The following is a 20,728-nucleotide window of genomic DNA, read 5'->3' as shown; positions in this document are numbered from 1 at the left end:
CAGATATATATGTCCGCCAGAAGCTATGCACAGACTACTGGAATATCCATTACACGATACATCATATATGATACATCGTTTAGCTGTATATGAAGAAAATCAACAGAACGTATATTTTAAGGAAGGAAAGGAAAAATCAATTTTTGAAAAAAATGTAGAGACACCATTGACTGCTTATTTTAAATTGAATATGACAGATTCGAAAGCTCGAGAATATTTGTATTCTGAAATACCAAAGCATTATGTTTTCAATCGAACAGCTAAAGAGTATACGAAGAGGAAAAAAATCAAAAAACCTGTACTCAGCAGAATGTATTTAGGTAATGTAAAAGATCGTGAAAGATATTTCATGAAATTATTACTTCTACATGTTAAAGGGGCAAGAACTTCGCACAGTAGACAATATTCTTTACGATACATTTTATGAAGCAGCAAAAGCAAAAAATTTAGTCAAGGAAGATGAGGAATGGGATCGGTGTTTGAAAGAAGCATGCTCTGTAAATTTCCTCATGTAATATGTGAATTATTTGTAATGATTTATGTCTTCCACAATCCGATCAATGTTCGCGAATTATATGAGAAATATAAAAAGTATTTATATCATCCTAGATATGAAGCGGAAGTTGGAGAATAATGGCATTGCAATTGATAGAAAAATATTTTATAATGAACGGCTATACTTTAGCGGATTTCAATTTACCTGAAATCACATCAGTAATGAATCACGAAACTGAAGAGGCAAATCTTAATAATTGTAATGATTATAGAATAGAAGAGTTACAAATACGAGTCAATTCGCTAAAAAAGGAACAGAGAAAAATTTTTGACAAAACATTGAATTGCATACAGAATATAGAAAAAAATAAATGTTTATTTATTGACGGACCAGGTGGAAGTGGGAAGAGTTACCTTTTAAATGTAATTATTGATTATTTAGAATTTAATAAGATAAATTATGTTTGTGTTGCATGGACAGGAATAGCTGCAAACTTGTTAAAAAATGGAAGAACCGTCCATACGACCTTTAAGTTACCGCTGAATATTACAGAAAGTACAACATGTAATATCAAACATAATTCGATTGATGGTAAATTGATGAAAGAAATAAAAGTTATAATTTGGGATGAAATATCAATGACTTCTAAATACGCATTCGAAGCAGTAGATCGATTAATAAGAGACATCAATGACAACAGTGAACAATTTGGCGGTAAAACCGTCATTGTTTCTGAGGATTTTCGACAAATATTGCCAGTTGTTAGATACGGTAATCGTACAGATATTATAGAAAACTGTGTCAAATACAGCAATATATGGAAAAATTTTTCTAATATGACTCTCACCGAGAATTTAAGAATGAAAGAAAATGATGAAGATTTCAAAAGGTGGTTATTAAATGTTGGAGAGGAAAAAAATAGAGATTCATTTGAAGATGATCATAAATTATTAGAAATTCCAAATTGTATGATATCGGAAGAAGAAAATATTATTCAAACTATATTTGGTAAAGAAATGAAATTTAATAACTTACAAGTAAACGACAAAGTAATTTTGGCGCCTACAAATAATGATGTGATAAATATCAACAATGAAATTTTAGATATGATGAAAGGTGAATGTCACGAATATCTAAGTTTAGATACTGCAGAAGATGATAATGGAGATAATTTAGATGTTATGTTATCGATTGAGTTCCTTAATTCATTAACTCCAAATGGATTACCACCTCATCGTTTGAAATTAAAAGTGGGTGCTGCAATAATACTGTTGAGAAATCTCAATTTGAATGAAGGACTTTGTAATGGAACACGTTTAATAATAGAGAAACTTCATATACATAGCATCCAAGGAAAAATAACTTGTGGAAATAATATTGGAAAAGTTGTTCTTATACCACGAATAACTATATCACCTTCAAAAGAAGATGTACCATTCAATATGAGTCGTAGACAGTTTCCAGTTCGATTAGGTTTCGCAATGACTATTAATAAATCACAAGGACAATCCTACGATCGAGTTGGAGTTTATTTATCAACTCCGGTGTTCAGTCATGGACAATTATACGTTGCATTATCTAGAGCAAGGAATAAAAATAATTTAAAGATTCTTTAATTGAATGATGCGATAATACAAAGAAAAGGTAATAAATTCAAAAATAAAATTTATACAAAAAACATTGTTTTCAAACAGATTTTGTAGAAACGGACGGTAGCAGCATGATCAATGATGCAGCGCCAACATTATATGAAAAATATTTAATGAAAATAACGGCATAATAATTACGATTATGCACTGCCAAATGCAATGACATCATCATCATTAATGCAGCGCTGAAACGTACGGTAGCAGCTTGATCAACAACGCAGCGCTGAAACGGACGGCGGCAGCATGATAAATCATGCAGCGCTGAAATGTACGGTAGCAGCATGATCAACAATGCAGCGCTGAAACGGACGGTAGCAGCATGATCAACAACGCAGCGCTGGGTGATCAACATGGTCGACGAGACACCATCCCCGAGGAAGTGCACGAGGTATATAGTGATTCCATAAAAAAAAATTTTTGAACCAGAAGATGTCCAGTATAAATAAATCAAGTATAAATATATATATATGGGACGATCCATGTCAACCGGATCACTGCTGTGTCCAAAATTTGATGTGACCAAAAAAATCGTGCAACGACTCATTTTAAAGCTTAGGATATCTACTTTCTGATGCTGTGTGCGCCTTTGCAAACTCCAACATGGCGGCTCCAATATGGCGGCTACAAGAGACAAACTCGTAAACAAAAAATTTTATTTTTCAAATTTTTAGTAATAAATGTTAAAAAAATTAATATTTCATATTTTTTTATGAAAATCTGGCTCATTTCCTACAAAAAAGTAACAGAGACCATTTTCGCTAAAATGAAAAATAAAAAAGTTATAATTTTTTGAAAATTTTCAAAAATAAAAAACTGCGATTTTTTTACTCAGAAGAAAATGACTTTGGAAAAAAAATTTAAGGCACAAAATTGCTTGAAATTCATCAAAACACAAGTGTGAATTTTTTCGAATTCCTTTGAGCGATTTTTTGCTTTTTGGATTTATCGGATTGTTTAAAAAATTAAAAAACTTCCCAAGATCTTTTACAAAAAATCGCTCAAAGGAATTCGAAAAAATTCACACTTGTGTTTTGATGAATTTCAAGCAATTTTGTTCCTTAAATTTTTTTTCCAAAGTCATTTCCTTCTGAGTAAAAAAATCGCAGTTTTTTATTTTTTTAACTTTTTTATTTTTCATTTTAACGAAAATGGTCTCTGTTACTTTTTTGTAGGAAATGAGCCAGATTTTCATAAAAAAATATGAAATATTAATTTTTTTAACATTTATTACTAAAAATTTGAAAAATAAAATTTTTTGTTTACGAGTTTGTCTCTTGTAGCCGCCATATTGGAGCCGCCATGTTGGAGTTTGCAAAGGCGCACAAAGCATCAGAAAGTAGATATCCTAAGCTTTAAAATGAGTCGTTGCACGATTTTTTTGGTCACATCAAATTTTGGACACAGCAGTGATCCGGTTGACATGGATCGTCCCATATATATAAATCAAGTACATGAATTGAGCTTTATCTAGAGAATTTCATACAACTTTGAAACTTATTACAAAATGTCTGCTCAAATAAAATAAAATAATACCATTATTGTATATATACAGAATTTCAAACATATACACTCATATATATATATATATACATATATGTATGCATTTTTACACAGATGTAACTCAATTGATTTATTAATCATCAGGATATATAAATTAGTTGAAAATTATTGATGCAATTTGTTAACTTAAAATAAATATCTTACGAATAATAATTTCTTTTGCCATGTTTCGATACACAAAAACTTGTTTTGATAGTAGTACAGATACTAGTCAGTATAGTAGCTGACAATGAGGAGCGCTTACTAGAGCGCTGCTAACATCACATTCCTTTTTCAATTGTCTCATGCACCATACAGATCATACCTTGTGATAAACTCTAAATGTAAACATTGAAATCAAAGCACGTGTATATTTCGAGGATGAGAATCAAAAAATATAATTGAATATTACAAACTAAAACGTCTTAAATTGTAGGTAAGTAAACGATACAATAATTTATAATACTTGGAATTTTCACGATTGCATATCATTTAAAATTGTTATTGTACACGCGGAGATATTGATCAAACACAGCGTCGAATTTCGCATCTCGTTTTTCAGCAAGGAATCTATAAAAATATTTCCAAATTATTTATAATATTATTAGCTTTATTTACAATATTATTAGCTTTGCTAATTAACAAGGATTATGTTATCAATTACATTGTAAAACTTAAGAGACTCCAAATATTCTTGATCGACTATTTAAAAGAATATTTTCAATTACTTTTATTTACATTGATTTATCACAATTTTTGAATTAATGAATTCTATTTGACAATAATACAATAATAAAGTGATTATCAATAAAATTCAATTTGAATAATGATATGATATGCCTATTACATTTATGTAACGAATGTAACATTGTTATTGTACACCGTCCCCGAGGAAGTGCACGAGGTATATAGTGATTAAACAAAAAAAAATTTTTCGGCCCAGGAGAAGATGTCCAGTTGCCAGGGTGACTTCCTGGGTAACCGCAGGTGCAAGTGTACATGGGTAACCTGATTGTGGATGTCATGATGACCATATCCAGGGTGTGCAACTACCCCAAAATTTAATTCGTGCACTTTGTATAGATGAGCCCTCGTAAGATATCTGTACAGTCGGACGTACGGACACAAAAGTGATTTCACTTTAATATTATGTAAGATAGCGAAATTATCAATTTTGTCCTCATCAGATCTAATTCACCTACCACATGGTTTTCTGAACTTTGAAACCTTTGTTCTCTTTGCACTGATAAGTATAAAATTGAGTATTATTTTCTTTTAGTGCACTTACAATCGGCAAGTATTTTTCAGACGTTGTAGGTTAGTTTTCACTTTGTTGGATGCTAGTACTTACAAAGTATACCTGTCTTTGGCTACTGTATTAAAAACATTTTCCACGGGGCGTATATTCTTCGCATAATAAACAAATATCGGTAGTGCTTTGTTTTCTTAGGTTTAGCTGAATTCTCTTCCTGGCTTTGAGATTCGTTGTCATTTTGTTGAATTCGCCAATAACCCGTTAGTTACGCTTACTTTTTACTACAGGTTTGGCCTCCTGGGCTAGTACGTAACCTTCTGTAGTTTGCGTGTTTACATATATTATTGTTTTTTTATGTTTGTTTATGTGTTTTTTGTTGTGGTTAATATATCATCCCCTGATTGTGTGGCCATTTTTGGCCGTTACAATTTATTATACCCCTTTAGCGTGAGGTTTGAGTTAGGATAAACACTACTTTTGATTTTCAATTGCTTTATTGATTGACTTTGATTTCAAGAGAACAAAGCGCAATAACACGTCTGGTCTCCTTGGGTGTTAAACGTAGACTGAGGTACACGATTAATATCTTATTTATGATTTGGCGGGGTTGCATCCCAACTGACGTTCTACCTAAATAGTTTTGCATAAGATTGTCCGCTTTGCCACAATCAACTTATTTTTTCCAAATATATATTTCAAAAATCTGTTTAGCATATATACCAGTACAAACCGTGATACGTCTCAGTGATCCTATTTGGCATTATAAAGCTTACCGATTCTTTTGATAATTCCTGTTGAAAATAACGCATAAAAAATCGTTTTTACATCAATGTAACTTTTGCTTAACAATTGCCCTAAGAAAAAATTGAATACGTGGTTAACAAATGTAAACTAATACGTTCACTTATTCCTTGTAGCCTTGAGAAGAATGATCTAAAAACGTCATCGAAATTAATAAAGATTGGATCAAAAAAACCGAAAAGAGAAAGATTTGAGTGATTACTTAAAAATCTCCTGTTTTAAAATATTTTACTGAATGACTTGGATTATATATTGGATTATAGCAATAAGTATTTTACGAATTTTTTTTTCTGTTGCAGCGATCTTGGCTCATTTTTTCTTCCTTGCAACTTTTTTTTGGCTCAACACCATGTGCTTCAATATATGGTGGACTTTCAGGTTAGTAATTAAAAAAAATACTCTACGAATTGCATTGACCATACTTGTGAATTCTTGAACGGTAAAATAACCCGTGGTTTTCCTTTTGTTTTACTATGATATTACTATAAAAGTTTTTATTACGATGTAACTATTTTTTTATAATACTTTTGTTATGATATTACTAAATGAATGGATAACGCATATTTTTGAAAATATCTCTAAAAAAACTTTAAGGGAGTATGGGAGTAATTTAGAATTATTCATACAGATAGAACCGCTTGAAGTACAAATAAATACAAGTAATTTTCAGTTTCAAGAAAAGTTATAAACCATGTTCGAATCGATAAATCTTAATGAAATTTATTTTTTTTCTATTTGAAAATATTTTCCAGAGTTTAAACAAATATTAGCTAATTGTTGGAATAGAACTGACAAAATAAGCATCCCAGAACATCTTGTAGCGATCTTTAACTTCAATTACCGTCGGCTATTTTTTATCATCTCTTATGAGCAGTTGCATGACCATAGACGCGTTACATTTTACGATAACCGCTTGGTATTGAAACGTACGAGTGAAACATGTATGAAAATTATTTTCAAATATTGAAAATTAATAATAAATTTAAATATTTAATTATATAAAGTAGATTTGTTTATTAGTTTTTATTTTTAAAAGATAGAATTCATTAAATTGAAATGATTAATAGATTTTTTTTATATGAGTTAAGTTGTGATATGTGCGTTTCAGATCCCCGCTCGTCTATTTGAAAACCCCAATGCACTTGGATATTCGATCGTTCAACTGAAGTTGCACCAAGAGTGTATTTTTAAAACAGAAAATGCCTGTAACCGTAGCTTCCTGTTAGTGAAAAGAGGGTATCCATATCAACACAAACTCAGGAAATTATATTTATTTTTCTAATATTAACCTTTTTCTAACACGATATAATTCTTACAATTGCCATGCATATACAGGGTGAGGAAAAAGAATGGAAACCCCGGAAAATTCGGAAAACCGCACGGGGTTAGTCATGAAACAAAGGTCATACCCTATGTAACTTTCAATGAGGAACCCAATGATTACCTCTGATTAGACCTTGAACCTCATTTTCGAGTTTATTTCAAGGTCAACCTTATTTTTTTATATGGGAACCCCTATTTTTTATACTCGAATCAAAAAGAGCGATAAATTTTACGGGTGGAAACGATTCAAGTCCGAAGATATCGTAACTCCTAATCCTCCTTTTAGCGCTATCCAGGAACAACGTAGAAGGAATCTGTTCCCTACGGGGTGCTTTTTTATAATGAGCCTTGCCTCTCACTTAGAACTGCTTTTTAATAGTGAGTTCCCCTTGCCTCTCACTTCGAGGTACTTTTTAATTTTAAAACGTAAATTAATTTACAACAGATGTTCAAATTGTTCTTCATTCGCTTCTTGACAGTAACCAATCTTATTGTAGAATGATTGAGTTGCATTTTGGATTATCTGCCGTGGAATGGCATTAATTTTTTAAACTATTCTATGTCTTAATTCTTCAAGATTTTGCGGATTACTTCTGTATATCCGATCTTTTAAATACCCCCACAAAAAATAGTCCAAAGGGCTTAAATCTGGAGATCTTGGAGCGCACTCTACTGTACCTCTTCTACCTATCCATCTATCAAAAAATGTTTCATTGAGGTATTGTCTGATATTCACACCGTAATGAGCTGAAGAACCATCTTGCTGAAACCATGTATTTTCAAAATCATCACCTCTTAAGGCCTGGATAGCTGGAACAATTTGATTTTGCAAAAGTTGTTCATAACTTACAGCGTTGAAATTTCCTTCGATAAAAAAGGAACCTATTATTATATCGCATACTATTCCTGCCCACACGTTTAATTTTTTAGGATATTGAGTGTGACTTTCTCTCATCCTATGAGGATTTGTGTTGGACCAATACCTAAAGTTATGATGATTGACTTCACCATTTAATTGAAATGTCGCTTCGTCTGAAAAAACAATATTTTGTAAAAATATTGGATTTTCATTAATCATTTACATCATTGTCTCACAAAATTTTAGTCGACGATCAGGATCATCCTCATTCAATTCCTGCACAAGTTTCATTTTATAAGGATGACACTTGTTTACATTTAAAATTTTATAAACAGATTTTTGATCGATCTCCTGTTGTAAAGCTACTGATCGAGATGATTCATTTGGATTTCCCACAAAAGACAGTAAAACATCTAAAGATTTTTCTTCATTTATTGCTGTTCGTGGTCTCCAGTAACAGAACGATTTTTAATAGACCCCGTTTCTTGAAAACGTCTTAAGGTTTTTAAAACTGTAGATTTAGACAAAGGAGTGTCACCATCGCCGTTTCGAAATGTTCTATTAAAGAGATTAATAACATTAGTATACGACCTTTGCTGATCACCCCAACCCATCATCATTAGATGAGATATTTGTTCTCTTTCGGACAAACGAAATATTTTAAAAGTTTGAAAAAAACAAAAATTGAATATTGTTATTGTAAAAAAAAAAAACTATGAAATATTTGACGAATTTGTCGAATTTGTTTTTTTTATTGGTCAAGTATTTTTTTTTCTAGAGCCTATTTACTATGAAAACAATGTAACGGGTATTCAGACTTCCCCGTGGTAGGTGATGCTAAATAGCTACTCGGCTCGTTGCAGGCTCGGTACGGGGTTACGCGCAACCCAGCCCAGTGGCTCAGCTATGCCACTTGAAGGCTTCATTACCTTCGGCCCGCGGAGAGCGTCGCAAGTCAGGTAGTTGCTGGTGGTGCGAGTCAGTACGTGTATAGCGCGGGAGGGGAGAGCGCCGAAAGGAAAGACACAGTGGTTAAGAGAAATAGCGTTTACTAAAATGAAGGAAATAAAGGAAGCGTACAAATGATATGCGCCGTGAGACAGACAAGCAGGAAGCGAGCGAGAGAGAGATAGATAATCGAGCAAGTACTTACACGTCGGCTTCGCAGTAGCCTCGAGCTCGCTTCCGAAACACACAAGTATTCAGCCTCGGGGCAGCCTTCTCGACCCGATCAACAGTTCATCAGCACGCAAGCACACAGCACACAGTCCGCAGGATGCACTTCGGTGCCACGGTCTTCCACGCGATCACGCACACTCTGCACTCTCGGTTCCTAACGACAAAAACGCAGGCTACGTAGCACAAAGGCATCTACCGATCGCGCGTTGACGGCTAGGCCTGCGTTCCTCACGAAGGCGGGCATCTAATTGTTCTTCGCACGCGGAAGAGGTCCCCCTCTCTCTCCTTGGCTATTCGGCAGCGGCGCGTCTCAGCTAATTAGGCAAACGCGCGCGACACTCATGCGTCCACGCACTCACGCATACACGCGATTCTCTCTCTCTGCTCGGCGCTCTCTCACTTACCTCGTGCAGCGTCAGCAGCTGCGGCTAGATAGGAAAAATACATAAAAGAGTTATTAATAAATTATAATTGACTTAAGGGAAGAGAGAGACATAACGAGACTCAACTCGTTATAACAACAAAATATGGTTTCAACTTCCAATTAGTAGAAGTCAAGAACAAATAAGATTTAAAAATCTTAATGATAACAATTTTTTAATTATTATTTGTAAAAGAACATTTATTTTATTTTTAAATTTTCACTTCATTCAAATGCTTTGAAAATAATTTTGTATTTCTAATAAACAATTAGCTTTACAGCCCACGAAAGAGGAGAAAACGTAACTTTTCACGAAAAAAAACGTGATTTTCCAGTTTTTCACAATTTTAATGATATTTTATGCTCAAAGTATTGACTTTCTATTTTCTAAAGTGAAAGATGAAGACTGCGAAAAAATGAGATCCAGATAAACTGTGCAGTGTAAAAAAAGAGTTGTCTTTTTTTTCAAAATTCTAAAAAAATACGAGAAAGACAGATCTTCAAATCTCTTTTTATTCGTTTTCTAGCAAAAATTAACCCTGTTTTTGTATTTGTTAAAAAATATTGTTTTCTCAGACGAAGCTACATGTCAATTAAATGGCGAAATCATTCGCCATAACCGTAGATATTGGTACGATAAAATCCTCATTGGATGAGAGAAAGTCATACTCAATATCCTCAAGTATTAAACGTGTGGGCATAAATGGTAGGTGACACAAAAATAGGTCCCTTTTTTATCACAGGAAATTTGAACGCTGTAACTTTTGTGAAATCAGATTGTTTCAGCTATCCAATCGTTAAGATGTGATGATTTTGAAAATATATGGTTTCAAGGAGGATTAGGGGTCACGCTATCTTTGAATCGTTCACATCCGCAAAATTTATCGTTCTTTTTGTTCTAGTATAAAAAATAGGGGTTTCCATATGAAAAAATAAGGTTGACCTTGAAATAACCTTGAAAATGAGGTTCAAAGTCAAATCAGAGGTCACCGTTGGGTTCCTCGTTGAAAGTTACATAGGATATGACCTTTGTTTCATGACTAACTTCATGCAGTTTTCCGAATTTTCCCGGGGTTTCCATACTTTTTCCTCACCCGGTAGACAGGTTCAAAGCTGAAAGGATCTACTTGAATAAGATGGTTAAATAATAATAAATAATAATATTGGGAGTACAAATAGAAAATCGCCGTTTTTTCTAATAATTTGAGGTTTTATTGTAAAAAACTCGTTACAATCTCATTCTTCAAAATAATTTCCATCCTTAGTCACAACTTTTTCCCATCTTTCTGGCAGCTTCTGAATTCCTCTTCGAAAAAACTATTCGTCTTTTGACGCGATCCACGAATCGATCCAATTTTTGGTTTCTTCGTAAGAACGAAAGTGCTGTTCGGCCAGGTCATGCGTCATCAATCGGAACAAGTAGAAATCAGAAGGGGCGATGTCAGGAGAGTACGGCGGGTGCGATAGGATGTCCCATTTCAAAGTTTCCAGGTATGTTTTCACGACCTTGGAAACATGTGGCCGAGCGTTGTCATGCAGAAATATGACCTTGTCGTGCCTTTCCGCGTACTTTGGGCGTTTTTCCTTTAACGCTCGACTCAAACGAATCAATTGCGTCCGATAGAGGGCTCCTGTGATGGTTTCGCGTGGTTGCAGGAGTTCATAGTAAATTACGCCAAGCTGGTCCCACCAAATACACAGTATCAGCTTCGAGCCATGAATGTTTGGTTTCGCTGTCGAAGTTGATGCATGGCCGGGAAGACCCCACGATTTTCTCCGCTTTGGGTTGTCATAGTGTATCCACTTTTCATCACCGGTCACAATGCGATGCAAAAAGCCCTTCCTTTTTTGCCGTTGGAGGAGTTGTTCGCACGTGACAAGACGCCGTTCGATGTCCCTCGGCTTCAGCTCGTACGGCACCCAACATCCCACTTTCTGGATCATTCCTAAGTATTTTAAGCGATGGGAAACGGCTTGCTGAGTTACGCCCAATAAACCCGCAAGTTCCTGTTGCGTTCTGCAAGAATCTTCATCAAGCTAAGCCTCCAATTTCGCATCCTCGAACTTTTTTACGGGTCCGGGACGATCCTTGTCATCTACGTCATACTCACCATTTCTAAACTTTTGAACCATTCCCGACCCGTTCTTTCACTAATACAGCTGTTACCATAAGTTTCTACAATCATTCGACGCGCCTCAGCTGCATTTTTTCCCGAATGAAATGCAAAAAGCAACACTTCCCGCAAATGTCTCCTGTTCGACTTGAATTTTGCCATTTTTGCGCACGAACAAAACAAAGCACAGTAAAAATAGACAAGCGAGGTGATGAAGAGTTTTTGACAAATGCCTCAGCTGGCTATGTAACGTTCCTGTTAACAATTTTTTACCGACGTGCAATGCTGACGCCACCTATGGGAAAACGGCGGTTTTCTATTTGTACTCCCAATAATATTAAGAAATAGGCATGTATGTTCAGTATACTCGTATGTAGAAACTCTTCTCGCTAGATTTTTAGATTCCCAAATCAACCTAAGTGAAAATAGAACCCTATTTTGTGTTTTGGATCTTTTTATCAAGATTTCGGTAAACTTTTAAGGTAGACAACATTTTTTTTCATTTTTTTTATTGTTTAAAAAAAGTTAGAGATAATTCCAATTCCTATTATATTCTAAAAATTAAAAAAATTTTATCTCGAAAATCGAAACTCATCTCTGAAAAAAATTTATGTTATATATTGTTATTTCAAATATGCGCTTATATTTTTTTTAATTTTTTAAAGTGGTAGAACGATCTAAAAAATAAAAATCTCTTAAAGATAGAATTTTTCCTTCTATGATTATAGGTAGATCTTACGATAGAACATTGAATTAATGATCATTTATGATATTATATTTTACATCAACAAATACATTGAAAATATATAACACTCCTAGTAACATAACATCGCTTTCATGAATTTTAACCAATGGTTTAACGAATGGAAACGGTAGATTTGGTTGATTGTATAGATTGTAACGCAGTATTCTACTTTAGCCCGTACAATGCGTCATTTTTTAATTATTGGGCGCCGGGCATTAAACATTGTAATATCGAAATTTAATCAGTATCGGAGTAATACCATTCCAAGTCGTACTCGATGTACTTATTTATTTTACTGTTCCAGCATGAGTGGATTCCTGTTAGATAATTTCCAATAAAAATTGGGAGGAGAAATACAAGGGGCAATCAAGTTAAGGCAAGATTGGAATTATCTTTAAACATTATAGAAAATACCAATAACCAAATTTATTACAACTATTCAAATAAAAAAAAATTATAATAGGTTTTCCGAGACATAAGTATAAACTATGTTATAAACTATTCGATAACGGAATTGAAGTAAAATAAAATTAACTAAGGAAATGAAACAAAATAATTCGTACGGCAAATTTTATAGTATAAAAGGAAGCGTGGATTTCTCTATTACAAAAAGTTCGGCGAATTCTAAGATTAGATGATGGACAAATAATTTCATCGACAAAGCTTCGGATATGCAGCTAAGTGCAAAACTAAAATGCAAACGAAAGAAAAATGATAGACGAAGATAAATAATTTTGTTTATATACGAACTCTTCATCACTTACTTTAGCGTAGATGCTACCGGTGAATAGTCTATAATTTCCGCTAGATGGGAGAATTCACAAAACGGATAGTAGTAGCAGATGATTAAACAATAATTATGGAATCTTCAACGTAATATGTAAAATCAAGTAACAAAGATATGGTGAGAAACGTAATTCATTTACGCGGCACGGACAGAGACATCCGTATTCCACCGCGACTGTCGACTTTCTCCTCGATTTTTTCTCTTCGATTCCTTAGCTCACGTCATCCCTCATCTCCTCTTTTGACATTACATAGATTAGAGTAGGCTGAGGCAAGCATGTGCGTGCGCGCGTGCGTGTGTGTGTGTGTGAGTAGTTAGGTAAGGCAAGTAGCAACCTTGATTGTTTGCGTTGACGAGTACCTTACAATTAGTGACGCGTGCTGATCTGTTTGTGTTATTTGCTCTCATGTCCCCAAGAATGTCGAAAAATAAACAAAATTAGTATATATCTTCTGTTGTAATGCAAGTGCCGGTACGCAACGTTAAGAAGAGCTCAACGCTGTAAGAAAGAGCAGCGGTGATCCATGACCAACTTCTGAGTGGCCGAACCACCTGTTACAAAACACTTGTTTGTTTTTTTAAATTCAAGGACAAGCTAATATTTTTTTGTACGTATGGCTAGCTAAACTAGAAGGGCATTGATTCACTTGGCATCGCTTTACTCGGCATAGATTCACTCATCCTCTCGCCCACTCAAAGAACCATGACTTATCCTCAGAGTAAAGAAAAATCATGGGAAGAGTACATAAAATGAAATGATGCATTATAAATTTTATTCTTCGTGCTTATTAAAATAAAACTTTACACCAACTTAACGTGATAATAATTCCGATTATATAATAGACATTTCTGGAATTGCTTCAGAAAGTTGTGGCGGGAAATTTTGGGACTCGAAGTATTTCCGCCTCAAGGCCTGATTGGACCGTTTTCCCCAACTAATAATAAGGGCACCAGCCTACCGTTCCTAATTTACGGCGATTATCGCGGATAGGATCGAAAAATCGCAGAAGGTTTATCTGCCCACTGTGCGACTGCGCAGAGTGGGCAGGTTGGTGAACCTCACGTCGATATCATTTCCTCAGGTCGACGGTACCAACCAATCATTGATCTTCTCCGTCCTCTCACGTCCTGGAAGTGCCTGCAGCTCCGGATACGACTTCTCGTCTCTGGTTAGAGATTCGTTAGATCTAGCGTGTAAATCACCTAACGTTCGAAACTAGTAATGAAGAAAAATAATCCTCGCTAAAGACCGTCTGCGACTGAAAATAAAATCATCATATAGGGAGGGAAGGGTCAACGAGGTGTAAATAATAGAGATAGGTTACACTTCACTTTCCTTCATACGGTGGTTAGGGTACAGATTCAGTCAGAATGGCTGATGGTCAGCGCGGCTCGACGCGATTTAATACGTTGCAGAAACGGATCCACGCGTTCCGGCGAATCAGACATTCGACGAACTATATAAAGATTACAGCTGTAGACTCACTCAGCGAAACACAAAGTCCTTTGATGGTCTCAGCTAATTCTCGAGAATGCTTTTATCAGCATTAGCAATCAGCGACAAAAATGGACGAGAAACGGCTCGTCACGGTCAAAGATCTTTTTACTTCTCCTATTTCCGAGAAGAAATCATTTTATTTGCCGATATGCTAATTCGGATATCGGTAGCGCCCTCCAAATATTTCGTTATTGGTCAATATGCAAATTAGAAAAGTAATAGCGCCTTCATTTTATCTCCAACTCCGTTGCTATTTATCCTCTCTCACCCCCCACTAAGTCGGTTAGCATTGTTTAATGAGAAAGATCTACCCCTTCTCCTATTTATTTATCGTAACGTCACTGGAAAGTTTCATCAGGGGTTCAAATTTTATCAATCAATTATCAATTTAATTTGTCAGATTAATTGTCGCTTATTAGTACGCTTAGGGGATTGTATCGGCCGCATACAAGTCTTTTCAATTTTTTATTAGTACGTTTCACATCTTAAATCCCATCGTTAGATATTTTGCAATATAATACAATAGTTGTAAGTCGATTTCATTTTCGTAGCGTCCTCATCATCGAGTTTGCATTTGAATTGGTATTGTATTTATTCTAGTTCGCTCGCTTTCATATGGTCTACCTCACTTGCTCTTGTCTATCTCGCTCGTTCTTGTTTAGTCTGTCTCACTCGTTTCCGCTTAGTCTATCTCGACGTTTCAAAATGGCCACCCTCGCTCTCATGCGTAAGCCTCGTGCTCTGCTGCCAGTCTCCGGAGCGCCTCCTGGAGTGGTCCTCCTCGGTCGTGTGGTGTATGTGTGTATCCGGGTGTTGTGTGTGTGTCTCCGGGTGTTACTAGTGGTCAGCAGCAGTGTGTGTGTGTGGCGCTCAGGATGTCGCCGATGGTGCGCAGCAGTCTGACACAGCTGATTGCCGGCTGCTGCTTCATCGACGATTTTCTGGTCGCCCCAGGTGTATCAGTGTTTCACGAGTGTTAATGTTAGTGCCTGGGTGTGTAACGAGTCCGCAAGTTTCGCTAACATGCATTTCCGTTGCATTTCTCAGACTAGTTTCCGTGTTTTTCCTCCAGCCGGCAATACGTGGTCGGGAGTGTGTGTATGCATGTGCTCTCTTTTTCTCGTCGTGCGCTCCATTTTTTGCTCATCCGCCGGATTGCGTTCTTTAACTTATTGCGTCGTTTTTTCGGATGTGGGTTAGCGGAAATGGAAATAAAACAGTGTATCGGTTAGAGCGCGAGTCGGGTATAATTATTCGGTTGGTTACGGGGCGGCAAGGGACGGAGATGGATCCTCTGAAGTGTTGCAAATAGTGCAACACTCTCAGGCAAAGCCTTGTAATGCACCGCATTACAAAGTTTGATGCTCCGTTAGATGTGTTTTCTCATATTTTCAGTTATTAAATTATACTGAACGATGTGGTCATGTAAAATAATGCAGTATGTCAGTATGCAGTGGTCCTTTGAGGAATATTTTCTTTCGTTTCAATCTCTAAATGCACATCTTTAGTAGTTTTCAGTGTTTCGTTTTGTTTGGAACAATCAATCATTATAAACGTAACATAATGTCTTGATTCCCTTATGATTTTTTTAATGATAAATTTTGTAATGATGGAAAGAAGGGAAATAGTGATAGATAGAAAATCACTTAATTTTAATTATATTTAGCAACGTTTCGTCAGCACATTTGCTGACCTCTTCAGGCTTTACGAGATGGGATCAATAAGTCTTTACAAAATCCAAGAGATGGAGCTCGTCACGCTTAAATTATCATGTTTTTGGCAAATAATACTACTAACTAAATATCGTAAAAAGTTTCAGCTCGATTTATTAAGTAATTTTTGTGTGAGCGTTGGTTGAACAAAAAGTTATTGGTTTATTTGAAAAATGGAAAAAACAGTGTTTCAAGCGGTGATAAAACATTTTCATTTGAAAGGCCTTACACCAAAAGAAATCACAGTTGAGTTAAACGCCGTTCATGGCAAGTCTGCCCCTGTGTTTAAGACCGTTTATAACTGGATAAATGAATTTAAATGCGACCGTAAACAACAAAAGATAAACCTCATTCAGGACGCCCCGTAGAAGTGAGTACGCTCGAAATGGTCAACAAAATCCACGATATGGTGTTGAGTGCAAGAAGATTAAAATTGCGAGAATTAGTTGAGGCCACAGGGATATCAAAGGGTATAATCATTTCAATTTTGCATTAAAATTGGGTATGAAAAAAATATCAACAAAATGGGTGCCGCGTTTGCTCACTGTTGAAGAGAAACGAATCCGCGTGGTCAACTCTGAGGCTCTTTTGGCACGTATACGTCGTAATCTGGAAGACTTTTGGCGTCGACTCGTAACTGTACACGAAACATGGGTACACCAGTACACTCCTGAAACCAAAGAACAGTCCAAACAATGGATTACCGCAGGAGAACCAGCCCCAAAGAAAGCAAAGACAGTAAAGTCAGTTGGCAAGATTATGGCCATGGTTTTCTGGGATGCATATGGAATCATCTACTTCGACTACTTGGAAAAGGGCCAGACGATCACTGGACAATATTATGCGTCATTATTAGGTCAGCTGAAAGAAAAAATCAGAGAAAAACGTCCTCACTTGAACAAAAAAATGCCTCTTTCTTTTTCAAGACAATGCTCGAGTTCACACGTGTGCAGTTTCGATGGCAAACATTAACGATTTAAAGTTCGAATTAATTGACCATCCACTATATTCGCCTGATTTGGCTCCTAGTGACTTTTTCTTATTTTCTAACCTCAAAAAATGGCTTGCCGGACAACGATTCACGTCGGATGAAGAGGTCATCGCCGAAACAAATGCCTATTTTGAGGGTTTTCAGAAATCATATTTTTCTGATGGCTTAAAAAAACTGGGAAGCCGTTTAACAAAATGTATCGATCTTCAAGGAGATTATGTTGAAAGATGAAAAAAAACTACATACGCAAAACTTTTTTTTCCTTCTTTTTGTAAAGACTTATTGACCGTCCCTCGTATTAATAGAAAAACAACAAATACTTACCAATAGAGTTTGCACAAGTAATTTGAATGGTATATAATTATATGTATATGTGTATGCCTGATTTCTCTCGCACGGTGTTCTGTAGACAATTTAAATGAATCGGTCTCCCCCCCCCCCCAGCCGATTCTTGCGTCATTATGTTTCTTATATCATATACAATGAGAATTAAGTTGATTCAAAATCGCGAATGATACACTTTTTGAGAAAAACAAATAAAAGCGTTTTTTATAAAAAAAATGTAAAGTATCATTTTACGGATTCAAATTAATTAAAAAAAACATGCTTACAATGACAAATGTAGGCGCATATTCATATAGATATGTACATCGTACACATATTTACGCATACACACACACACACACACACACACACACACACACACACACACACACACATATATATATATATACAGGGTGACCCATTTTAATCGCTACACCTGGATTTTTCGAATTCCAAGACAGATAGGAAAAAATGGTTCAGACAAAAGTTGTAGGGGACGAAAGGGGCCAAACAATGGTTCTATCAAATTTGACCTTGAACTTGACCTTAAAGGTTATTTCAAGGTCAAGTGGTTTTTTTGAATAGGAACACCTATTTTTGACCTCGGATTCGGAAAGAGCGGAAAATTTCACGTTCAAAACCATATTGAGACATTTTATTCACGGTCATTTCAAGATCAAATCAATGTCAAACTCCGAAAAATCCATTTTAAGTCGTTTTTCCACGAGTCACAGGCTTAAGTGGTTCAAATTGATCGTTGATTTAAAACGGAAACCCATACACCCAAAACTTTCACACCCTAGTAAACAAAAATCGAACTTGCACATCCGAACCCCATTCTCTTCATAGCCTCACATGCTAAACTGTTACACCAGACATCCCCCAGTCCCACACATCTCTATCCCATGTATGATGTTTGTTTAACGGAAACTTCATGATCATTGAAGCTTCTGTTGTAAATGTGTCAACCTTACGTTTAGCGCTACCCAGAAACAACGACGTGGACGTAGTAAGGACTGCTTCCTTTGGGGTGCTTGAGTGAGTCCCCGTGCCTGTCACTGTTCAGGGTGCTTAATTAAAGTGAGTCCCTTCGCCTCTCACTGTTCGGGGTGCTTGATTTAAGTGAGTCCCCGTGCCTCTCACTTATGTGTTTATCTAGCCTCGAAGCAAATGTTCGAAATTACGACCATTTGCTTCCAGGCACATAGTCAAACGCCTTTGGAAGTGTATAACGGTGTTTAGCAAAGTTTGCCTTGGAATGGCATCGCAAGCTCGGCGAATTCTGTCCATCATGTCTAATCTTGTGGTGGGCCTTTCCGCAAAAACGGCATTTTTTAAGTACCCCCATAAGTAAAAATCTGGTGATGTAAGCTCGAGTGAGCAAGCAGGCCATTCAACCGGACCACCTCGACCAATCCATCTGTTACCGTACTGATTATTCAAAAGTCCTGACAATTCGAGCGAAATGTGGTGCTGCGCCGTCCTGCTGGAGCCACATTCTCCGTCGCGTTTCTACGTTCCTTAGCGTTAAATACGTGTGTTGATTAACATTTTCTTCGAAAAAGTAAGGGCCAATCAAATATCCATTAATAATCCCACACCATAACATAATACTCCAACGTCTTTGATGGTTTACAGTTCTGACCCAATGAGGATTAACATCAGACCAGTAATGACAATTATGTCTATTCAATTCCCCATCACTTTGAAATTTTGCCTCATCAGAAAAAAGAACAAAATTAAAAAAGTCTGGATCATTTTCTATCATTTGTAAAGCCCATTGGCAAAACACAATACGCTGTTGAAAATGAGCAAACTGTAGCTCTTGGACCAGAGTAATATGATATGCATGATATCTAAGCACCTTCATAATTCTTAAAAATGTACTTTTTGGAATACCGATTTCCCTTTCGACTCGACGAGCGCGTATCTGTGGGTCAAGATGAATTATTGCCAGAATAGTCACAACCCGATTATCATTTTCATTATATTGATGGCGCCCACGTTGACGAACCATGTGTCTACCACGAGCTCTTTGAGTTAAACGTCTAATAGCCATAGCGTCGGGGTGTCGTCTGTCTTGATAGCGTTCAGCATAAATTCTTGCCGCAGCACGATAATTATTTCGGCTTTCTCCTAAAGCCAACGTCATGTCAACGATCTCGTTGGGCGCGTAGTCAGCCATTTCAGAGGCAGCTATTAATTATTATTAAATTTGAATAGTGAAATGGTATAAAAAATAATAATAATTATAATATTCACCCGTATACGGTCGCGACCAAAAAAGAAAAATGTTCCTAGATTACGGTAACTTTATCTGACTAAGTGTATTTGCCACAAGTGTTCCGATTGTCACACTTTTGTAATTGTAAGTTTTAGAATAAAGTAATAATCATTAAATTATTTCTAATTTGAATTGCACATAATACTAAAACTCGCTTTTATTTTAAATATTGTGAATTATTTCCGTTCAAACTTAAAAAATACTAATATTGATAATGTAATCAATAGAAGCACATTTACAAATAAATTCTGTTCAGTCAAAGATTCTTGTAATAATATCTGAACTGCTGACCGATTTTAATATTTTCCGCACATTTTGAATATTAAACTTTATTTTTGATAGTTTGATTCTAGAAAAAATAGCTTTGATGCTTTTTGTACAAAAAAGAAATGTTGCATATTTATTGTTTCGAAAGTTATGACTATTCTTTTTAAACAATCACATTATTTACAGCTCATATCTTCAATTTTCTCATAACTTTCGAAAAAATAAATAAAGATACAACATTTCTGTTTTTTACAAAAAGCATCAAATTAGTTTTTTATAAAATTTACAATTAATAAAGTGTGACAAACGTTTTTCTTTTTTAGTCGCAACCATATACAGGCGAATATTATAATTATTAATATTTTTGATACCATTTTACTATTTAAATTTAATAGTAATTAATGGCTGGCTCTTAAATGGTTGACTATCAGCCTAAAAAGATTATTGACACGACGTTACTTTTAGGAGAAAGCTGAAGTAATTA

The 20,728-nt window shown here is 35.6% G+C and overlaps 1 protein-coding gene across 1 annotated transcript in view; it reads left to right on the top strand.

The window, feature by feature from the left end:
* Window positions 1-20,728, top strand: part of LOC131674381 (probable G-protein coupled receptor Mth-like 1) — a 567,109-nt gene that overhangs the window by 360,613 nt on the left and 185,768 nt on the right. Inside the window, exon 5 of the mRNA XM_058953025.1 lies at window positions 6,040-6,118. Coding sequence (XP_058809008.1) covers window positions 6,040-6,118 — 79 coding nt within the window. The remainder of the gene's footprint in view (window positions 1-6,039; window positions 6,119-20,728) is intronic.

Source organism: Phymastichus coffea, unplaced genomic scaffold, assembly GCF_024137745.1.
Source record: "Phymastichus coffea isolate CEN01 unplaced genomic scaffold, Cenicafe_Pcof_1.1 PCOF00014, whole genome shotgun sequence".
NCBI classification, from domain to species: Eukaryota; Metazoa; Arthropoda; class Insecta; order Hymenoptera; family Eulophidae; genus Phymastichus; species Phymastichus coffea.
This window is presented reverse-complemented; position numbering and strand designations above follow the sequence as displayed.